General features: G+C 35.6%; 2 protein-coding genes and 1 pseudogene across 2 annotated transcripts; 1 reads left to right on the top strand and 2 right to left on the bottom strand.

Moving 5' to 3' along the window:
• The first annotated feature begins 162 nt into the window (after window positions 1-162).
• LOC130717340 (uncharacterized) lies at window positions 163-7384 on the top strand. The gene is made up of 8 exons (XM_057567539.1): window positions 163-742; window positions 1358-2128; window positions 4174-4526; window positions 5341-5552; window positions 6162-6418; window positions 6514-6692; window positions 6814-6902; window positions 6993-7384. Exons 1-7 carry the CDS (start codon window positions 493-495, stop codon window positions 6895-6897), a joined length of 2106 nt encoding a protein of 701 aa, XP_057423522.1. The 5' UTR covers window positions 163-492; the 3' UTR covers window positions 6898-6902; window positions 6993-7384.
• A 5123-nt stretch (window positions 7385-12507) lies between these two features.
• LOC130718752 (isoliquiritigenin 2'-O-methyltransferase-like) lies at window positions 12508-15761 on the bottom strand (annotated as a pseudogene).
• Window positions 15762-19914: 4153 nt separating this feature from the next.
• On the bottom strand, window positions 19915-21665 carry LOC130720117 (isoliquiritigenin 2'-O-methyltransferase-like). The gene is made up of 4 exons (XM_057570731.1): window positions 21232-21665; window positions 20832-21145; window positions 20351-20415; window positions 19915-20211 (listed from the first exon to the last, which is right to left on the bottom strand). The coding sequence occupies exons 1-4, from the start codon at window positions 21663-21665 to the stop codon at window positions 19915-19917; spliced, it is 1110 nt and encodes a 369-aa protein (XP_057426714.1).
• Window positions 21666-21997: the final 332 nt, after the last annotated feature.

The following is a 21997-nucleotide window of genomic DNA, read 5'->3' as shown; positions in this document are numbered from 1 at the left end:
AAACATGATATCCATTACCATTAATAGAGCACAGCAACATCAAGCAATCCCAATAATTGACAGAATAATCAAATCAAATATTATCTTTCTCTCCCTTTCTCTCAATAATTAATAGTACATCAAAACCAAAACTAAAAAATAAAATAAAAATAAAACAAAATCAAAATTTCTCTGAATCCCAGACATTATACAACTGTATCTTTCATGAACCTCTGATTCACAAAGAAAAAAAAGAAAGCAAAATCCTTCCTCCGCCTATATCTCCGGTGGCGCACCGTCGCCGGAATCTTCATAGTTTCTCTCTCACTAGCTCCATTTTTTCACACTAGTAAAGCTTTCTTTTTTCAACTTCGCTTGCTTCACACTCATCTCTATCCACCCACCCACCACCTACCCACCGATAATTTACACCACCCCATCACTCCACGGCATCAAAGTTTGAATCTTGCGGCAAAACAACCTTCTGGGTAGGGACAAACACTGTGTTATGGTATGGCTCAGCAGAGGCAATCGGGGACGGAGAGGCTTGGGGTGAGGACCCACGATCTGCACCTCGCCAATGGCTCCGCCGCCGATCATGTCGCTGTTGGGATTCGCGGTGGTGTCGCTCACAAGCAGCAGCGCCTCCGGCGATTGGCGCGATCCGCTAGGGGCAAGAGTCTCTCCATGGCTGCAATCCTAGTTTTCCTCTTCCTTGTGCTTGTTGTTACTTTGCTGGCGTTTTCTTACATTTCTAGAGATGGTGAAGTTCTGCTCTCAATCAGTGTTTAGTTTACTCTTTGTTTTGTTCTTGATGTTTTGGATTTTTTTGGGCTTGTTGGTACCTACATGAATCAGCATTGTGGGGGGTTTTGCATGAATTTGAGTTGTTGAGTGGAAAGAGTTTTTGAATCTATGATTTTCCTGGCTTGATGTATTGGTTTGGATTTTTCAATAGATTGAATTGGGGTTGGGTTATTTGGTAGCTTATAGAGGGAGCTCAATGGTTTCATCCATTAGGTCAGTGAGAATAATGTGACACCCGGGGCACCGACGAGTGATCGCCGGTGCAGTGAGGCACGGACAAGGAGCGGCTCCTGGCAGGCTTCTAGGCGGAGGGACACATGAATGAACCGATCTCGCACCCGAACAAGTGAGGACAAAGCGCGCTGGAAAGACACGTGTTGTTATCGTGAGGCTAGTCGTCAAGTCGGGATGTTACAAATAATCTGTGTCAAAACAAATGTTTGCTTTGCTTCATAGTCAATGTTCATTTAATTGTTATCCATATATGATGTTTTTTAGCTGAGATAGTATTATTATTGTATTCAAATGATTTTGTTTCTGTTGTTTTAAGATTGCCAATGTGTGGTTGCAGAAATAAGCCACAGTGGTGATGATACTGATGAAGTAAAGAGTGAGTCTGATTTTCTTACAAATGTACCACGAATTCAGAGAAAGAAAGTTCTTGACTTTGGACATGGGTCTGAGGGACATGGCCGAGATTCAAGATATTGGGATAGGGATGATAGGAGAAGGGATGGAGATTATGATGAGAAAATGATGGAGCAGACAAGTAGGGATCCTCGAGATGAACATACTAAAGATGATGCTCCTGTGAAGATGAATCATGATATGAAGTCTTCTCAGGATGGTTCCCACACAGGTTTAAAGCGAAAAGGTGTTGGCTTGTATAATGAAGCTGGACGTCATGAATTGAAAAGGTATGAAGCAGAATATGAGGCTTCTTTGAAGAATCTGGGACACTCTACTGAAGATGATGGGAAAATGTCGCATGATGCTGATCTGGAAAAGAAGAACGCAGCAGATGACATTGATGATGAGTATGATGACTTTTTCGATTTTCATGATGCCCAAATGGAAGACTCTACTGATAGTAAAAATATGGGAGGGAAACACTCTAACCCTAAAGTACTAAGTTCGGATAATGAAGTTCAGAAAGACTCCCATGATTCTTCTGATGTGGGAATCAATGATAATACTTCTGAGGATATTGATGGTGCAGAATCTTCCTTAAACAAAAAAGTTTCTCATAATGGACAAACAAATTCTAGGCATGCAAATGAGCAATCAAACAGAAAATCACATCCTGAAACAAAGAAAAAAGGCAAGCGTCGCAAATTCTCAGGTGAAGTTTATTATTTCTCATTGTGTTTTCAGTAGATTTCGTAAGACATCTATTGTTGTATTAGCCTCTTCTGGAGAATTATTTGCATGTGTTCAGTATCACTAGTCATTTATTACCCCAAAACTGCTATTCACAAAGATTAGAATTGCTAGTGACTTTTGTCATATTCATCTTATCTGTACTTTTACTTAGGGACAAATAATATACCTTTTTTTTTGGAGGGAGGGGGGGGGGGGGTTAATTCTTGAATAGAAGTTGCCTTTTCAGGCAGATAATCTGGAAATGGGGAACTGTGGAAACACAAGGGCCTTCTATGGGTTGGAGTGAGGGGGAATATCTTGGCTATTTTCATTAAAGGATGATTTCTTGAGACATGATGCATTTCTTGTTTCTCATTCCAGTTTCTTTTTATTTTGGTGTTCTCATGGTTTTGTTTTTAAGGTTTAGGGTTAGGTAACTAAGTACCTTGTGCTTTCTTTCTTTTTGCATTTGTTTTCTAGTTTTACTGATCAATTTATTAGCACTGTCTGCAGTATATTTTTCACCATGACCAATGGGGGGCCTTAACACATGCGCTTTGGGGGAAGGGGGTTGGTCCCTTTATATTGAACCCTAACTTTATTTTCAGAAGGCAAGGTTGCTAACGCTGAACCAAATAGTAACTTTCATGGACCTTGCATTCTCAAATTGCAACAGAAACGTTAGACTTTTCATTTGGAAGTGATTTATCTCCAATCCAGTTAATAATTTGATTAAGTAACAACCCTTTAGTTAGTTAGTTAAGAGATAATTAGAGAGTAAGAGGTGATAGGCTATAAATAGGGGGAAAGATGAAAGAGGAGGGTATCAGAATTGTAATCTGGGCCTTTTGGAGAGAGTCCTAGTATCTCGAACACCAGGAAATTTGTGTAGTTTTCATATCATTCTTTCAATAAAATTCAGTAATTTCTTGCTGCTCATTGGTGGTACCTATCATACTGCCAAACCTTTATTGTATCCAATATACACTCATTAGTTTGGTTACTTTGGCCATTGGACTAGGGTTTTGGCAGCATCAAAAACTACCTGGAGTTTTTATATTGAAGGGTGCTTAAACAATTGTTTAACCGTTATGATTAAAAAAGTAAATATCTGCATTCAAGAAGTCAGAATCATTGCTTCTGTGTTGCTCGGTTCCTCCTGGTTTTCTTTCTACTTTCATATTTTGTAATCTTACTACTTATTTTATAATAACTTCACCTGGCAAAAGAAATTAATAGAATGATGAGCTGTTGATGTTGATTACCTGCTTTATGCTATTTGGTGAGCTACAGTGATCCATCGACTATTTTTCTAACCTTTACCTTTTGATTTATATAATTAATATACCCGTGATCTAAGAATGTAGTGACTCTAATCAGTGCTCATTAGTTGATGACTTCATCTGAACACTGCAGCCAAATATTTTAGGTTGATTTTCTGTAGAAAAGTGACAAAATTAATGAATATACTATTTCAATACCTTTTTAATAAGTTTGTAAGTCAGGAGATGGTCATCTAGATACAAACAGTTTAAACGAACTCGCATGGGTAATATGGCTCCTACTTATATCCTACATTTGCTGCAATATTTCGGGGGGCGCCGTGGGAGGGAGTGTTTATCATAATTCAAGAATCAAGATATTTTCTAACTTCTTAAATATTTGATATTGTTTGTATCATTAAAATAGTTTTTTGGTTTAATTTACTTCTGTGGAAAGCTGTATAGACTAGGTTCACTCTTCACTTCCTGCTGTCACCATTTTATCTCATCGGTCAAAATCTAGCAAATTATTTGAAACCAATTTCAGACAAATAAGTGTAGTTCAGTAATAGATCCAAGTTTATGCAGATATATCTTATCGGTTTTATATTGAACTGTTTTAAAGCCACTTTTAGATTTTACCAAACACTCCTAGAATTGCTCATTCAATATTTTCTATATCACCATTTTTATCCAATAATATAAATAAGAAAAAAAAGCTAAAAGGTTCTTTAACCTCCTTGACGTGTCACCTATTTTACAGGATCCTGTGATATGAAGTTGTTGAACTCAACTTCGCAGCTTGTAGAACCACTAGAAAGTAGAAAATTTTCAAGATTTAACTTACACTACACAGAGACAGAAGAGAAGCCCCCGGGAGAAGAGCATTGGTTGCCCAGATTTGCAGGGCATCAGAGCTTAGAAGAGAGAGAAAACTCATTTTTGGCACGTGATCAGAAAATAAACTGCGGTTTTATTAATGGTCCTGAAGGGTCTCCTAGCACTGGATTTGACTTGGCAGAAAATGATGCAAGTTACATTAGCAGATGCCATATTGCTGTGATTTCATGCATATTTGGAAATTCTGATCGCTTGAGGAACCCAGGCACGAAAACGGTAATGGGTTGTGCTTTATCATTTATTTCTGTTTGTGGGGTTCAAGAGGTGTTTAGAGATTAAGAATCACTTGGTGTGATTTTTCAAATAAATTTTTATTGTTTTCTGATTTCCATTAAAAAAATTGTAGCACATTCTACTTTATGCTGCATCTACAATTATTCTAATCCAAATCTAGTCATGAATTTTGATTATGACATTGCCCAAAGTCTCTCCAGAAATTGATACCAACTGTTTGCATTTTAGCATGGTCGTAAGCATATGCATGCTTGAGGTATTTACTGTTTGTTTAATCTGACATGATAGGTTGTAGTTTAGATGGTTGTGTCCTTCGTTTCTGGGCTTACACCCCGCTTTGATGCACTTGTGAAGATGGTAACAACCTTCTTATGTTTGTACGTATGTGTCGTACTGTAGAAGGCAAACAGAGAGAGATGGATTCCTTAACAATGAGATATTAAGCAAATATATGAAAATTGACTGGAATGTTATCTTTGCTTACAGCAAATATTCATCATTGACAAAAATGTTTACAGCACATAACATACTGTAAGGGAAAATAAGTTCCCTGTGAGAGTTGGTTATCAAATGTTTGGCTTCACAAATGATGAAAAATAAACACTCAATGCTCCTTCGATTTTGTATGTTGCCTGTGAAAAAGGGAAAAAAGATTTTTTTGCATACTCAAGTTTATGCATTTACCTACCAACTGATAATCATTTCTCACCTTTCTTATGTTCGTGAATCATCAACTGAAGATGCAATTGTTATCAAGCATGTTCTGTTATATTAATGCAAGTCATTGGGATTTCAGGTTTCTCGTTTGTCAAAGAAAAATGTCTGCTTTGTCATGTTTACTGATGAAATTACAGTACGAACACTTACTGCTGAAGGTCATGCACCTGATAGATCGGGTTTCATTGGCTTTTGGAAGTTAGTGGTAGTGAAGAATCTACCTTATGACGATATGCGGAGGGTGGGCAAAATACCTAAGTTATTGCCACATCGACTTTTTCCATTTGCCAGGTGAGATTGAATCGAATCTGACATGTGTTGTTCTTTTGATTCTTGACAATGTTAATTTGAATCGTGTTTTAATCACGGTAACTTCTCATTGGCACTATAAACCAAGAAAGATATGTTGATGATGTATCACTTTAATTTAAGTTTGAGCGGTGAAGTTTTATTTTAGGTGGTTTTGATTCTTTTATTGGACCAACTAGTTAGTATTGGAAAGAGGACGGTAATGTGGAAACTTAAAAGTATGACAGTAATATAGATGACTAGTATCATTGTCGATAAAATCAATAATTGCACGAAGGTTACTGGGTGATGAATCCTTGATGGGGGGTTGAACGGTGAATGAGTATTCATGTGGAGTATCATATCCTTTTATTATTAATTTATGGGTATGAAGATATTTGGGATTAAGGCTTCATTATACTTGTTGAAACTAATTGTGTATTCAAATGTTCTTTTTGTACGTTGGAGGTGTATAAACCTCTTTTTGATGTAGTGTTCTATAAAATGATAGATAGCTATCTGAAATCTTAAGGAGGTTTATTATTGATATTATTGATTTTCTTATATGTTCAATAATTTTATGCCTTTGCAATTCTTTCAAATTTGTTTCAGGTATTCAATTTGGTTGGATAGCAAATTGCGGCTGCAGCTTGATCCTTTACTGATCTTGGAGTACTTCTTGTGGCGAAAGGGTTATGAATTTGCAATATCCAATCACTACGATCGGCATTGCGTGTGGGAAGAGGTAGCACGGAACAAGAAATTGAACAAGTTTAATCACACGGTTATAGATCAACAATTTGCATTCTACCAGGCTGATGGACTGCAAAGATTTAACGCATCAGATCCTAACAAGCTTCTTCCAAGCAGTATGTTCTTTGAAGGGTTTCTCTCCTTTCAATTCTCAAAGTTGTTGATTAAATGTAATGCCACTAACTGACTCATGTATATATTCTTCTCACAGATGTACCAGAAGGTTCTTTTATTATCAGAGCGCACACCCCAATGTCGAATTTGTTCTCCTGTCTTTGGTTCAACGAAGTCGACCGATTTACTCCCCGTGATCAGTTGAGTTTTGCATATACTTATCAGAAGCTGAGGAGGATGAATCCTGATAAACCTTTTCATCTTAATATGTTCAAGGTGAAGAACGTTAAACATAACTTCATATATAGATAGCTGCTTTCCAGTTTCCACTTAGTTGATACTGTGGGGGTAGGATGAAAGTACTAAATTTAATGTTTTTTCTTGTTTTGATGCCCAGGACTGTGAAAGGAGACACATAGCCAAGTTATTCCGTCATAGGGTGGACGAGAAGAAGAATACGCATCAAAAAGAAACAGAATAAAGCGAGTTTGTTTTTTACTCTTTGGCTTTGATATGATTCTACTTGGCCAGTCTCTTTCATTTCTGTTGAAGTTGTGATCTCTGTTGGCCATATAGTTCAGTGACTTTTGAGGATTCAGCACAAGGTGTTTTCCACGGAAGCAAAGTGTTAGTCGAAGTTCGTGCCAAAGTGCTGCTGTGTCATCCATCGAACATAATTTTTGTGGTTATGTTTTATAATATCTCTAGTATCCAACCATTTGTGACAGAATTCATTTATGCCCTGCCTGGAGACAAGCAAAGCATCAAATTGACACTCTGACCATCACTTCCACTATTTCTACTACTACAACTACAGCTTCAGCTCATATTTCATTTCTAGATTCTATACTAGGGTCTTATGTTATGTATGTAGAAAATTTTGATAGGTCATTGGTACTCATGTTAGAAACCTGACTTGTGATTCTTATCTCATTGATTTAATTATTCAAATGTTTCATTTTCACGTATGGATGAGTTGTTAAATTTAATGTCTACCTCTTTCCTCTTATCCTTACATAAAACTTCGTCCCTCCCTTAAGTCTTCATCTTCTCTCTTCCCATGTTTTTGAGCTACTGTATGATTACTTGGTGTTATGCAGATAGTTATGCGGAAGCTATTTTTGGATTTTAGTTACATTCCGGAGAAAATTTTGAGGAAGCTAAATGTACACATTTTGTCCTGCCATCTCCTAGTTACGGTATGCAAATTCACGAAAAGTGACAATCGTGTTCTAGTTTGTGACAGTCAATTAATTAGCCTCCGCAAAATAGTTTGTTGTATGTTGTGATTTAGTATATACAGTAAACTAGAATGCGGTAGTTTTATGTAACTCAATAAAGGTACCGCATTCTAGTTTGAGGAAGTTAAATAATTGACTACCGTATACTAGAATAAGATATTAAACTACTGTATTTTAGTTTGCGGTATGTATAAAATCAACATACCACAAACTAAAATGCAGAAATAAACTATCTTATTCTAATTTGCAGTAATCAATTATTTAGCTTTTGCAAACTAGTTTGCGCTACGTTGTGAAGAGAATGGAGATGGTGAAGAGTGTAAACAGTTAGGAGTATTTCAGTCATTTTCAACAAATGAGGATGGTGAAGAAATGTGTGAGGATGGTACATTTAGTTTTGCCCTATATGGACATCTGCACAACTGCCCAAATATGAGAGGTCTTTACTGGCCAAATATGAGAGGTTTTTACTAACAGACGGATTTATGATATGCTCTCATACCATATTAAAACATGGGAGACCTAACTCGATCAACCCAAAAATTAACTCAAGAGGTGAGGGTTGCTCTACGCTTATAAAGACTATTTACATTATATTATCTCTAGCCAATATGAGATTTCTAAGGGTGATATACTTGTAAAATTATTTAAGAAACGTACTTGTGCAATCTTCTTGGTGTTTAATGCTGACGGATCTTACGGATCTTATTAGTGATCACGGCTCTTCTTGCAATGTCAAGCACGTTTGATCGCTTCCACATATGAAATTTTAGTAAAGACACACATATATATGTTTATATAAAGACTAGGGTTAAACATCATATTAGTCCCTGTCTTTGTGTCGCCGTCTGATCTAGGTCCCTCGCCGGAAAAATTATTGTGAATGGTCCTCATGTTTGAAATATTTTTGGAGCGGATCCTCGCCGGATGTCAGAGCTCCGGCGAGTGCTTAAATAACATGCTGACTGGGTTTAATGAGGTGACGTGGATTATAAAAAAAATTAAAAAAAAAAAATTACATGTCAGTTTTATTAATCTAATTAACTAAAATTAAACATAATTAATTAACAAATTCATTTCCTTCCCAGATTAATTTCAATTCCACAAATTAACCCCAAATTCTCAATTATCCCTACCAATTTAGGGTTCATATCTAAGTTCTTCTCCATCCCCTAACTCAGAATCATTTTCCAGAATATCATCATCATCTTCTACCATCCACCTGCAACCTCACTCACGGCCTCACCCACCCTCACCCTCACCCTCACCCACCTGCAACCTCACCCTCACCCTCACCCTCACCCTCACCCTCAAACCTCACCCGCACCCACACCCCCTCAACCCCAACCCCCACCCACCTGCAATCGGAACCACCCCAACCCCACCTGCAATCGGAACCAAACCAAAACCCCAACCCCCAACCGAAATCCCCCCAATCTAAGTTTGGATCTGAGTTTATGAGAGAAGGAGAAGATGAAAAGCATGGAAGCAAAACCCAGAAGAACCCAGACCAAACAACCGCTTGGTGTTGCTGTGAAATGTGAATCGAAGGCCGAGAAAGAGGTTGAGGGCTCTGTCGTGCGAAGTGGAAGAGGAGAGGTTGAGGGCTCTCTCATTTTGATTCGTTTGGACTCACCAAGGTACCCGTTCGCACCCATGGTTTGCGATTTTCCCCATCTGCACAGGTTCTGCATATCTTGTTTGGATGCTGGGAAAGTGCAGAAGACAAATTTGATGGCTTTGATTGTGTCAGTGCAGGGAATTGCTATAACTGAATTAGATTCACCAAGGACCATGAAATAGATGAATCAATAACAAGTTTTAATTTGGGATTTCATTCACCAGCACAAATTGAATGGGGTTTAGCCTATCGGCAATTAGAAAGAATTTTTTTGTCCTTTTGTTCCATGTTTCACAATAGCAAGTATGAAGAAGAATGAAAGATGATGTTTTGACAGAATTAAAATAGGTATTAGGAGAATTGGGGTTTTTAATTTTTTACTTAATAAGTTTAATTTTAATTAATTAATTTGGGGTAATTTGGGTTTTTTTTATTTTTTAAATTTTATGATGTGTAATTTATTTTTTATTTTTTTTGTTTAAAAATCCACATAAGCATTTTGATCCCAGTCAGCATGTCATTTAAGCATTCACCGGAGCTCCGACCTCCGGCGAGGATCCGCTCCAAAAATATTTCAAACATGAGGACCATTTACAATAATTTTTCCGACGAGGGACCTAGATCAGACGGCGACACAAAGACAGGGACTAATATGATGTTTAACCCTAAAGACTATACAATTACTAAATTTAACCAAGTTATATAAACCTCGAGAGTCAAAGAAAGGAGACATCAGACATGCATGTATAATAAAATAAAACAAAAGGAAAGCAAAGCAACTGCATGGATATTTTATGTTTACAAATGCATTCCAACTAAATATGAAAGTATAGAAAAAGAAAAAGTAAAATCAATTCACATACAACTTTTTACCATAACTCAATACTTTTCATTTTATCCATTGTCTTTCCTCAGACATATAGAGCGGATCAAAAAGAAGTAAACCACATAGTCAGGGTCGGTTTAAGGGTAAAGCCACACAAACAAGGGTTTTAGGCCCAAAAAAAAATGACTAAGTAAAAAAATGGCCACAAAATTATTTTTGGTAAGTAAAGAAGATCCCAAAAAAAAATTTACTAAAAACTTTTTTAGGTAAAAAATCTCACTTTAAAATTTGTTTTATACCTCATTTAGTGTTGGGCCGGCCGTACTCGCAGGGACACAAACCCTACACACAAAAAAAAGCAATAAAAAGATACAAAACAATGGGAAAAATTCAGTATTGAGCAGAAAAGCCAAGTAAGAACATCATGTCATCATGTGAAGAATTCATCACATATAACACCGGTGTCTCCGAAAGATAGCTCAAGTGGTAAGAGTTAGAGACATAATGGTTGGGTGAGAGGAAGGGTGAAGGGTCCCGGGTTCGAACCTGAATGAGAAATTAATTTACTAACATTTCTAACAACTAGCATTTACCTATAAAAAAAAAACATTCAACACCAGTAATAAAGGCTACTGTAACTAAATTGACTAAAATGAGCGGATATATCTTATGAGAATAATTTTTTATATGAAAATATATGAATAAATTATAACCGTTAGATCTAATTATGAATGAACAAAATTAAAATTATTCTAATAAGATACATCTTATACCAAATGAAAGTTCATCCTCTCGTACCGAAACTAATGTCTGTGATGGTATTAAAGCTGGATTACTTAGTGACGGAAATTTCCGTCACTACCATCACTAATTATTTTTTTTGTTATTTTTTTTGTTGCATTGGAAAATTATACAACAAGAAAATTAGTATCGTCACTAATTCTAACACTAAGTACTATAAAACTAATTCTTTTCTATTGTATCAACTCACCTACTTGAGAAGGTTGGTCTCAAGCTTAATTATTATCTATCAATATATTCATTCTCCTTTCAGAAAAAAAAAAAAAAACTTTTCATACAAAACCGCAGGTAAATTTACTTGTATTAGTTACGGATTTATTACCATCACAAAGTTGAGTTTTTTTGCAATTATATTAAGTCCTGATAAGTAAACATACAACTCTAGTTGGACAGTACGTCCATCCGATATACGACATTCGCGATAATTTTTAACTGTCTAACTGTCGCTAAAAATTGTCACTAATATTTACACAAGTTTAAAAAAGGCCGATAATGATGTGTTGGATGAACCATTAGCAAAATCTTATGTCTACTAATTTTTTATTTTTTGATAGGAAAATATTAGTTGTTAGTAATGTTAATAAATTAGTCATCCTCAGAGTTCGAAACTTGGACCCTTCACCCTTTACCCTCTCAAACCCTCGTGTCCCCTATCTCTCACCATTTGAGCTAACCTTCATTGAACTTATGTCTACCAATTAAGTAATACATTATGAATGAAAGAAATACAGTTAGTGTCATTACATACATTTGTCAATTATTAGTATGCACAAACAGAGACCGGAGAGTTTAATTTATGTATTAGAATTTTTTTTACATTGGAAAAAGATAAATTGCACCTGTCAGGGATCGATCTTTAAATCTCCTCCACCCAACCCACATGCATGTCCCATAGCTCTTATTACTAGTGTGTATATTTCACGAAAATTATAATTTTCTTTTTTCTTCGTACTACATTCATCATATTCATTGTTTTTTCTCGCTTTTTATCTTCTTTTCTCGCTCTAAATATTTATTAGGTGTATGCACTTTATGGATATCTACCAATTGTTTTATTCTATGAACATTGAGACAATTTAATTAACAATAAAGAAAATTCTAATGTTGAAATAATTCTTTTAAACCATATTTTATTACTAATTCTGAAATTAAGAATAATTAGAAATAATGAAGCAACTTTTTTATAATAATCATCAGCACAAAATATTCTTATACTATTACAACCTCTAGGAGGAAAGTTTGATTCTTAAGTGTCTCACTGAAAACCTTAAGTAGTCTTCACTATACACAGGTAAGAATTAATCAAGCAATTGAATACAAAAATTTATTTTGTTCATTATGAGTTATATATATATATTATATAAAATTTAAATAAATTATCTGACATCTTTATTTTATCTCCCACACGATGAGTTGGAGCTCTTTCTAAAATATAAATGGCAAAGCATGCACATGTCTCCACATTCTTCAACACAGTCAAAGAAGTTAGAAATCGATTCTAGGAAAAATGTTTCAATTAACTTCCAAGAAAGTGTAAGCTGAATTTTAAATAGGAAAATGATCTTCACCCGATTTTATGTTTTAAAGGTGTAGCCTCTTGGAGTACATATTTTATTGGAGTACAAATTTTATTGGAATACAAATTTTGTTGGAATACAATTGGATAGACCAGAAGGCAAAAAGCTTATTTGTAAAACTCCATCACTCCAATAATGGACATAGAGCGACAAGTAACATTGAATTTAGAAAAGGCTTAATACATTCAGAAGGTCCCTGAAATTGTAAAGGGAATTAATTTCAGGGCCTGAAAATTTTTTGCATCAAATTGGGTCCCTAAGAATTTTTTTTTAATTCAATTAAAGACAAAGTGTGTCTGATGCTGAAGTGTAGCCTACTCAGCTTTTCCACGTGGCATTTTAATTTTTTTTAATTGAAAAATTCAAAAACTTAATTTATGTGGCTTTTATCTTTTTCTTTAATTAGAAACTAATGTTATTCATTTATTTTTAATTTCATCTCATTTCAATAAAAATAAAAGTTATTCTAATTAAACCTTAAAACTAAACCTAACTAACCTAATCTGGAAGGGGAAAAAGCTGCAAGAGAAGGAAGAAGAACGCAGAAGAGAAGGAAGAAGGGAAGGAGAGTAATCCCGCCACCACCGCCGCTAGCTTCTACCTCGACATCAACGCCTCCTCCTCCGATCTGCACCACCACGGCTAGCCTCTACCTCGACCTCAGCCTGGAGCAAGATTATTGATTTTGGGTTTCGATTACATTGTTCCAAACTCTTCTCCACTTCTCTTTCTCCTTCTCTCTCTTACTGTGTTCGCTTTCTCTCTCTGGGGAAAAGCTTCATCGTCGTCGCAACCATGGAGATCTGGGATGGGGTTTTGGGGTTCTATGGGGATTGTTGGTGATTGGGGGTGGTGGCTTGGTGTGGGTGTGACAATGTCGTTTGAAGATTTGAGTTTTTCTTTGCAAATTTGGATTGTGTTTTTTTTTATGATTATGATGTGTTGAAGATGATGTTGGTGGAAGCTTTAGAAGCTTTGAGGTGGTATTTAGCTACTGTACGACAACTTCCACACTCTGTTGGATCAGAAGTGCAGAAGGTAGTTGAAAATGATTTTGTAGAAGCAAGACAAACATATAGGAGCTTAGCTCTCAAAGATTTAAGCAGATTGTTGACTATGGGTCGCCTCATGTCCTTAAGCTTTGGCAAATGGAATAAACATTAGTCAAGCTATGATGTTAAGTATGAGAGATATGAACCCAGTAAGATGGGTTCAAGTGTAGTGTAGTGTAGAGTCTTTGTCTCATAGTTTCGTTACCCTTCTTCAATCCTTCGCCGTAAACGGAATCTGGGTTCGATCCAAGACTTGTGAGGTGTGGAACGTCTGGGTTCTCTTGGTTTGATTTTGGGTTCTTTTGGTTTGATTCTGGGTTTGGTGGTATTTGCAGTTGGGGTTTGGAGCTTAATTGGGGTGAGATGAGTTAATTAAGGCTTAATTGGAGCTGAGATGATTTAATTAGGAATTGATAATGATTTTCAATTAATCATAACATGTGGCATTATTCAGATTTAAAAAAAATAAAAAAGCCACGTGGAAAAGGTGAGAGTGAAAAAATTAAGACACATCATCAGCTGACCCACTTTGTCCTTAATTGGATTAAAAAATAAATTATAGGGACCCAATTTGATGCGAAAATTTTTCAGGCCCTGTAATTGATTCCCTTTACAATTTCAGGGGCCTTCTGATGTATTAAGCCTTTAGAAAATCCAGAGAGTTTGCCAAAGATTCTCAAACTCTTTCTCAGTTCTTTCCTTTCCACCAGCTGTGATAAACATGATGTTGTCGATACTAGAAATGGTTCGGGATTCTTGAGTTGGTTCTGGTTCTTCTGGCAACACTAACTCCACAACAATCACCTTCCCATTATGTGACAATGCTTTGTGACAATTGCTTAAATTTTCTACAGATTTTTCATCTGACCAATTGTGGAGTACAGACTACAGTCATGTCAACAAGATCAGAAAACATTAGTGATTAGACTTAGCACATTATAATAAAATCTATCAAGTAGCCAAAAACTTACCTTTAGTATTATTGCATCACCCTGTGGAACACTTGCAAACATATCTCCTCCAACATGCTCAATCCCTTAACAAGAATTTGACAGGAATATAGAACTATGCTTAATTGTTTATATAATTTGACAGGTTGATATTTGATGAAACATTATATTATATAGCAGGGTACCTGGAAGCAATGGTGTATTTTCAATCACTTGAGGCAGATCAAAATTAATTCCCTTGATCAAAGGGTACTTGGAGATGATCATCTTGAGATATTGTCCATTTCCACCTCCAACATCAACCAATGTTGATATTCCCTCAAATCCAGTATAGATTTCAACTACTTTTTTCATAAATACTGCACAGATACCGATCATTGCCTTGTTGAAAACTTGGTTCATTTTCGGATCCTTTTCCCAAGTTCTGGTACATGGTTATTCCATGATGTTTTTTGAACAGATCAGCGTCTTCATCAACTACCGCTTCCTTGAAGTTCAACCTGGAAAGAAATTATGTGCAATGAAGCAAAGGGTAAGATTCACTTCCGGTTGTGGATTTGGATTCACCACAGCCATTGGTACCTGCACTCCCTGCAGTCAAGTTTTGCACGGAAGCTATTTTCACTTCGGGTTGTGTTCCGGAAGCATAACAAATTTACTTCCGGAACTTGAACTTTCCAGAAGTGAATATAGCTTCTGAAAGTTCAAGTTACGGAAATGCAAAACTTGACTACAGTAACCCTCGAATACAATAGATCTGAATTCCTATATTACATATGATAAGGATTTAGGAACTAAAAGCACTCACCAAATCGGTAACAATGCTGGATAGCAGAGAAGTGAAACATGTGAAGCCAAGTTGCCCCTATTCTCATCAGGGACATAGTATTTTCCAACTTCTGTGAGCCCATAAACTCTCTCAGTGCTACCATTATCAGTGGTGCGAGTGGAACAAGTAAGAACGGAGTAACTTGCGAGCAAACGCAGCATGCGTTCAAGCCTGTTAGGCAAGTCTGAGTGTTGGGTTGGGATCTTGGAAGCAATTTCAGAGGGTGACTTGAATGCACCAGATGGTGTTGCCTTAGCAATGATCTCAAACAAGTTGAGTTCAATAGCAGCATTCAAAACTGCAGGGTATACTATATTGGTACTGGCCAGCATTGCTGATAAGCAAGCACTATCCTCTGTTTGATTAGAGGAAAATTTAAGCTGCTCAACTTTGGTGGAATAGAAATCCCCCATATTTTCCAGTACTTAATTTTTCTGCTCTTAATGTTCTATTTGCTTTCTTAGTTGCTTATATGTTGAATTGATGAGTGCTCTTTTTATAGGCAAAACTTGCATTACAATGACTTTGTATTGATAGAGAAATGAGAAAAAGTTTGATGCACCGACGGTGTAAAGTTTTTTTACACCGTCAACCAATCAGATTTCAAGGATATGCCACGTCAATTAATGAAATTAAATGAAAAGAGAGATTTTCTCACATCCTTGAAATCTGATTGGTTGACGGTGTAAAAAAACTTTACACCGTCGGTGCATCAAAATTAAACTCTAGAGAAATTATACTTGTAAACTGATACACATTAGCCACAGTAAGAAAGTGTCGCTAATGTTTGCACCAGTTAAAAATCGCAACCAGTTAAAATTGCAAAATTTTATGTCTACGCGTTGTTGTCGGCTACATAATACATAAATGAATATGAATGAAAGTTATACACATTAGTGTCATTAAATAAATTTGTCAATATGTACCAAAAATTTTTTTTGTCAATTATTAGTTAAGTACAATTTTATTTTCTTCCCTCAATTTTATTTTTCAAAAACCAATAGTGAAGAGTGTGTATATTTCATAAATATTATATTTTTCTCTTTATCTCTTTTTTCATATTTTTTTAACAGCAAAAAGGCAACTTTTATTGAGTAAACATTTTTGGAAATAACCTCTCGCAAGTGAGTTCCCTTCTAAAGAGAAAAAACCTTACATCACCCAATAGATAGCACCCTCACCAGTCACCACCCAACTGTGCATAAATCTCTTTTTTTCATACTACACTCATCATATTTATTGTTTATTCTACCTCTTCTCTTCTTTTCTCTCATCTTTAAGTGTCTTACTCTTGAGAGATCTTAAGTTTTCACCACCCCCAAGTCGAAATTAATATAAAAATGAATACAATTTTTTTATTCATTTTGAGTTATATATATTATAATATAAAATTTATATACATTAATTGACATTTCTAATATATATATCTCCCACACAACATGTGAGTTTACATCTAGATCTAGTTACAGAAGGTTTCTTCAACTTTTTTTAACCAAATTAACGAACGGCTCACCACCCGGGAGACCGGGACTATCTACGTTAATTTACTGGAAACAGGCGTACAAATGCTTCAACCATTACGTTAATTTGACATCATAAAAGTATTAAAAATACATATCAATATATTTTCCATTTTATTAGTTGAAGGATATATAAGAGAATTAACTAGGATGGTTTAGAATTATTCTTAATTTAAACAATAGTTGTCAATGAAAAACAAAGAGAAAATATAATGATATATGATATTAACCTTCGAAAAATTGTAAGAGATTGATTAGATATCAAAATATAAGTTAGCGATGAGTACGTTGGAGCTCTTTCTAAAATATAGCAAGCACGTGTCTCCACATTCTTCAACACAGACAACCAAATTATAAATAGAAAACTCGAATCTTGGAAAAATGTTTTAATTAACCTCCAAGAAAGTGTCAGCTTAATTTTAAATTAGAAAATGGTGTTTTCAAGCTCTATTTTCATCTTTTACTTTAGAAATATAAAGAAGAGAAGTGACAAAATAAGAAGAAAAAACTGATATAAATAGGATGAAAGAAAAATGTGTATGAACTATTTTAATTTGTATATGAAACAAAACATAAGGATTTTAACTTTGGTCATTGGTATTATATTTGTTTTTTGAAATGAATGGTACTATTAAGGATGGATCCTATTATTAATTCAAACATTGAATATAGAATGATATGTTCAAGAGACTCTACAAGGGTTTCAAGTCCCTTGGCCGCTTAAGGGGTGACGACGACAGTTTGTGGCTATATATAGCAGGACTTGAAGGAGTTGGTAGAAGGGGATGGTGGCGGTGAGATAGCAGAGGAATACAACAGGAAGTGTGATGGGGTTGGCACCGCTTCAAGCTTTTGGGCATTGTTGTGTACCACTCCGTTCATGACATTTTAGACTCGTTGGGTTACCACTAAGTTAGAGAGGTCTCTTCGAGCATCTTAGCAAGCTGACAAAGGTTTTTTGTTCAACATCTGAGGAAACAAGGGCTGAAATTTCACTTCGGTTTTGTCATATTCACATCAAAGAAGCTTGGTATGGTTTTTTATGAGACCAACAACATGCAATTATTACTTTAGCGTAGTACCAAGGTGCTACACACCCATGTTTTATGGCTAGTTACAAGGGTTTGGGGTTTTTATTTTTCGTGGTTATCTTTTTTTCTTTCTTCAAGATGTTCGTTGTCTGGTTTCTTAGGCCTTTCTTTTCGTGCAACCTTTTGTAGCTCTTTGTGTTTGGATCTTGTAATTTCTAGCGTTTTGATGGGTTTTGGCCTTTTTTTTCCTTTGGAAGTTTTGTGTCCATCTTTTTGTTGGGTTTGCCTCCCTTTGAAGGGTGTGCTATGATTTATCTGACAATTTTTAATATTTTTGCTTTTTAAAAAAAATAAAAAAATTAAATATTATCAATGAAAATTGAAAAGAAAACATAATAAAATGAATTTTATGGATGAAACTAAGGCGTAGTTACATACATGCAATTTTTACTATTGTCTAATCACTATGACACACGATTTAGAAAAGTGAAATCTGAAGAATTTAACACTTTTAAAAAATTAATAAAGTGAGTAACTAAGGCTCTATTTGGTTTTTAATTTTATGCTTCCTAAATTTTAAATAATCAAAGTTAGGATTTAGTTTTCTAATATCAGTGTTAGTCTTTTGTCATTTTTGTTTAAAAATGTTGTTGTTAATTTTGTATATTCATAATAGTGCCCACCATTGTAAGATATTGTATACCAATTGTTAATTTGAAATTCCACCCAGGAAAAATTGTCGACATCTATCGAAATTTGACAAAAGGAAATCATGGAAAATCTTAAGTTAGAAACTGGCAAGGGCTGATCGTGAAATTCGACAACCACAACGCTTGAAGCAGTTACAAGAGAAGTGGGCAGTTAAGAGCACATGCACTCACCCATGATGCAAGGAAACGGTTAAGAGCGTGCGCCTTCACCCACGACGCAGGTCACTCACGATGCAGGCAAGCGGTTGAGATGCATGTCCTTTCCCACGTTGCAAGAAGCTTCTGGAGCAAGTATGAGATCGTGGACCCTCAAGCCCACTAACACACCCAGCAGAAGGAAAAACCCGCCAAGGACATGTGAAACAATGAAACACTGTAAATAGGAGAAGATCATTCAGAAAAAGGGCTCCCAACTCAACTCCAAAAAACTCACTAAAAAACTCACATGTCAGCATTAAAGAGACTTCAAGAGCCTAACGTGACGATGAAGGAGTATGTTGCAGAACTAGCCATTTACGATTCCTGCATTTAGTGTATTCAAACTTGTTGTTTTGTTTTCCTGTCGATTTCTCATTTGATGTAATTTTCCTTTGTTTTTCGACTTGCTTTTCTTGTACTTTGCACTTTGATTAATGAAATTCAGTTTCCAGACTTTATAAATTACTTGTTTTCTTTGCAAATTCACCCGTTCATTCTCGTTTGTCGAAAAACACCATTTGCACACAACACTTTGGCAAGACGTTTTCTCAAAAGAACCCCTAATCTTAAACTTTTTCCAATCGAAATTGGAGAATGTTTGTTTACCAAATATCACCGTAAACACCAATATAATTACTTCCACCAAGATCAAAATGAATTTTCTTGAAGAAATTTCCTATAAACCATTCCAAGATCAAGTCGAGTGTGCGCCGGACAGAGGCACAAGTGCAAGCAACAACCCGCAGCAGGCAATAACTTAGATTAATTAAGTAGTTCAGTAGAGAACTAACAGATTAAGAACTCACTAATAACACTGGAAAAATTACATCATATCACATATCACATCAAAGCATAAAGTACAAGAAGTAACTTTGGCCTCATATAAAGGTCATTATTAAGCAAAAAAAAAAAAAAGTACAAGAAGTAACTTTGGCCTCATATAAAGGTCATTATTATCACTTTTACTCTATTACCATAACTTTTAAGAGTTCTCTAACTTATTCTTCGGAATTAATAAATAATTCAATTTTAAGTGGACCAACATTATCATTTATAAAAATTTATTTAAATTTTTGTTCTTAAATATTGTTGATTACCTAATATCAAATTATTTATATTTGAGGTTGGTTAGAGTGATGAACCTATTTATAGAATTCCATCACTCCTAAAGTAGAGAAAGCGCGACAAGCAACTTGAAATTTGGAAAATCCAGAGAGCTTGCACAAATTCTCAAACTGTTTCTCAGTCCTTTCCCTTCCACCAGCTGTGATGAACATGATATTGTCGAGACTAGAAACAAGTTGGGATTCTTCAGTTGCTTTTGGTTCTTCTGGCAATATAAACTCCACAACAATCACCTTCCCCTTTGGTGACAATGCTTTGTGACAATTGCTTAAAAATTCTACACATTTTTCATCTGACCAATTATGGCACACAGCCTACAGTCATATCAACAAGGTCAAGAAATTAAAAGGTTTGTTGTTAGCATCATATAATGAGGTTAGATAATTAAATCTATCAATCACAAGTAATGAGTTAGATATATTGGTATTTAATATGTATATAGTACTTACTTACCTTGAGTATTATGGCATCACCATGGGGAACAGTTGCAAACATATCTCCTCCAACATGCTCAATCCCTTAAACAATACATTACTAAAAAAATAAGTATACTTATATCATTTCACATGTCCCGAGAGTTAGCTTAAATGGTAAGAGTTAGAGGACATAAGGATTGAGAGGAATGAAGGGTGAAGAGTCAAGGGTTCGAACCCTAAGGATGAATTAATTTACTAACAACTAACATTTGCCTATAAAAAAAACTTCTATCATTTCACATGTTCATGGTAATTAGAGAAACGGAAATGATGCCCCAATATAAGCTTTTGGTTGACATCATTTCGACATACAGTGTAGCGGCAGTCTTTAACAGTCGTTAATGTTTGCAACCATTAATAATCGCTAGAGAAGTATGTGTGTGTTATATGTATAGTAAAATGTGTGTTTTCATATTTCATTACTCTTATATAAAACATTATATACTTGATCAGGGTACCTGGAATCAATTGTGCATTTTCAATAACTTGGGGCAGATCAAAATTGATACCCTTTATCAAAGGGTACTTGGAGGTTATCATTTTGAGATTTTGTCCATGTCCACCTCCAACATCAACCAATGTTGATATTCCCTCAAATCCAGTATATATTGCAAGCATTCTTTTCATCTCTGTTGCACAGATATCGACCATTGCCTTGTTAAAGATTTGGTTCATTTTTTGATCCTTTTCCATGTACTGGTACTTGGTCACACCATGAAGTTTCTTAAACACATCAATGTCTTCGTCAACCACCGCTTCGTTGAAGTTCGACCTGAAAATAAATTTAGTTATGAACAATGAAGCAAGAGAATTTAGCATGTGAACTAGCATAAGTAATTATGAACTAAAAGCACTTACCAAACCTGTAGCAGTGGTGGATAGTAGAGAAATGGAACAAAGGAAGCCAAGTAGCCCTGACTTTCATCAGGGGCATAGTATTTTCCAACTTGGGAGAGCCCATAAACTCTCTCAGTGCTACCATGTTCAGTGGTGCGAGTGGAGAAAGTAAGAATGGAGTAACTTGCAAGCAAACGCAGCATGCGTTCAAGCCTGTTTGGTAAATCTGAGTGTTGGGTTGGGATCTTAGAAGCAATTTCAGTGGGTGACATGAAGGCACCAGGTGGTGTTGCCTTAGCTATGATCTCAAACAAGTTGAGTTCAATTGCAGCATTCAGAACTGCAGGGTATACTATATTGGTACAGGCCAGCATTGCTGATAAGCAAGCAGCATCCTCTGTTTGTTCAGGGGAAGTTTTGAACTGCTCATCTTTGGTGGAATAGGAATCTCCCATTTTGACTACTTTTAGCTCAAGTACTGCTCTTAATGTTCTACTTGCTTGCTTAAGTAGTTAAGTGGCATTGGCAGTTACTCTAGAGTGTTCTTTATATAGGCAAAACTTTTTTTTTGTTTTGCAAGTTTTTTTCATAATAAGCCAAAGAATGCATTAAAAGAAAGTACAAGGTACTCCAATCCTTAATATAAATTAGTAGGAAAATAAAAGCATAAAAGCAAATACAAGCAGCAAAGCAAGAAAAGCACACACAAACTAAATAACAACCAGTCAACCAGTCCCAGAAACAAATCCAAAACATCCACTGTTTAACCAACAACCCAATCAAATAC

This window comes from Lotus japonicus, chromosome 5, assembly GCF_012489685.1.
Source record: "Lotus japonicus ecotype B-129 chromosome 5, LjGifu_v1.2".
In the NCBI taxonomy this organism is placed as follows: domain Eukaryota; kingdom Viridiplantae; phylum Streptophyta; class Magnoliopsida; order Fabales; family Fabaceae; genus Lotus; species Lotus japonicus.
The sequence above is the reverse complement of the archived record's forward strand: the minus strand, read 5'-3'. Positions and strand labels throughout refer to the sequence as shown.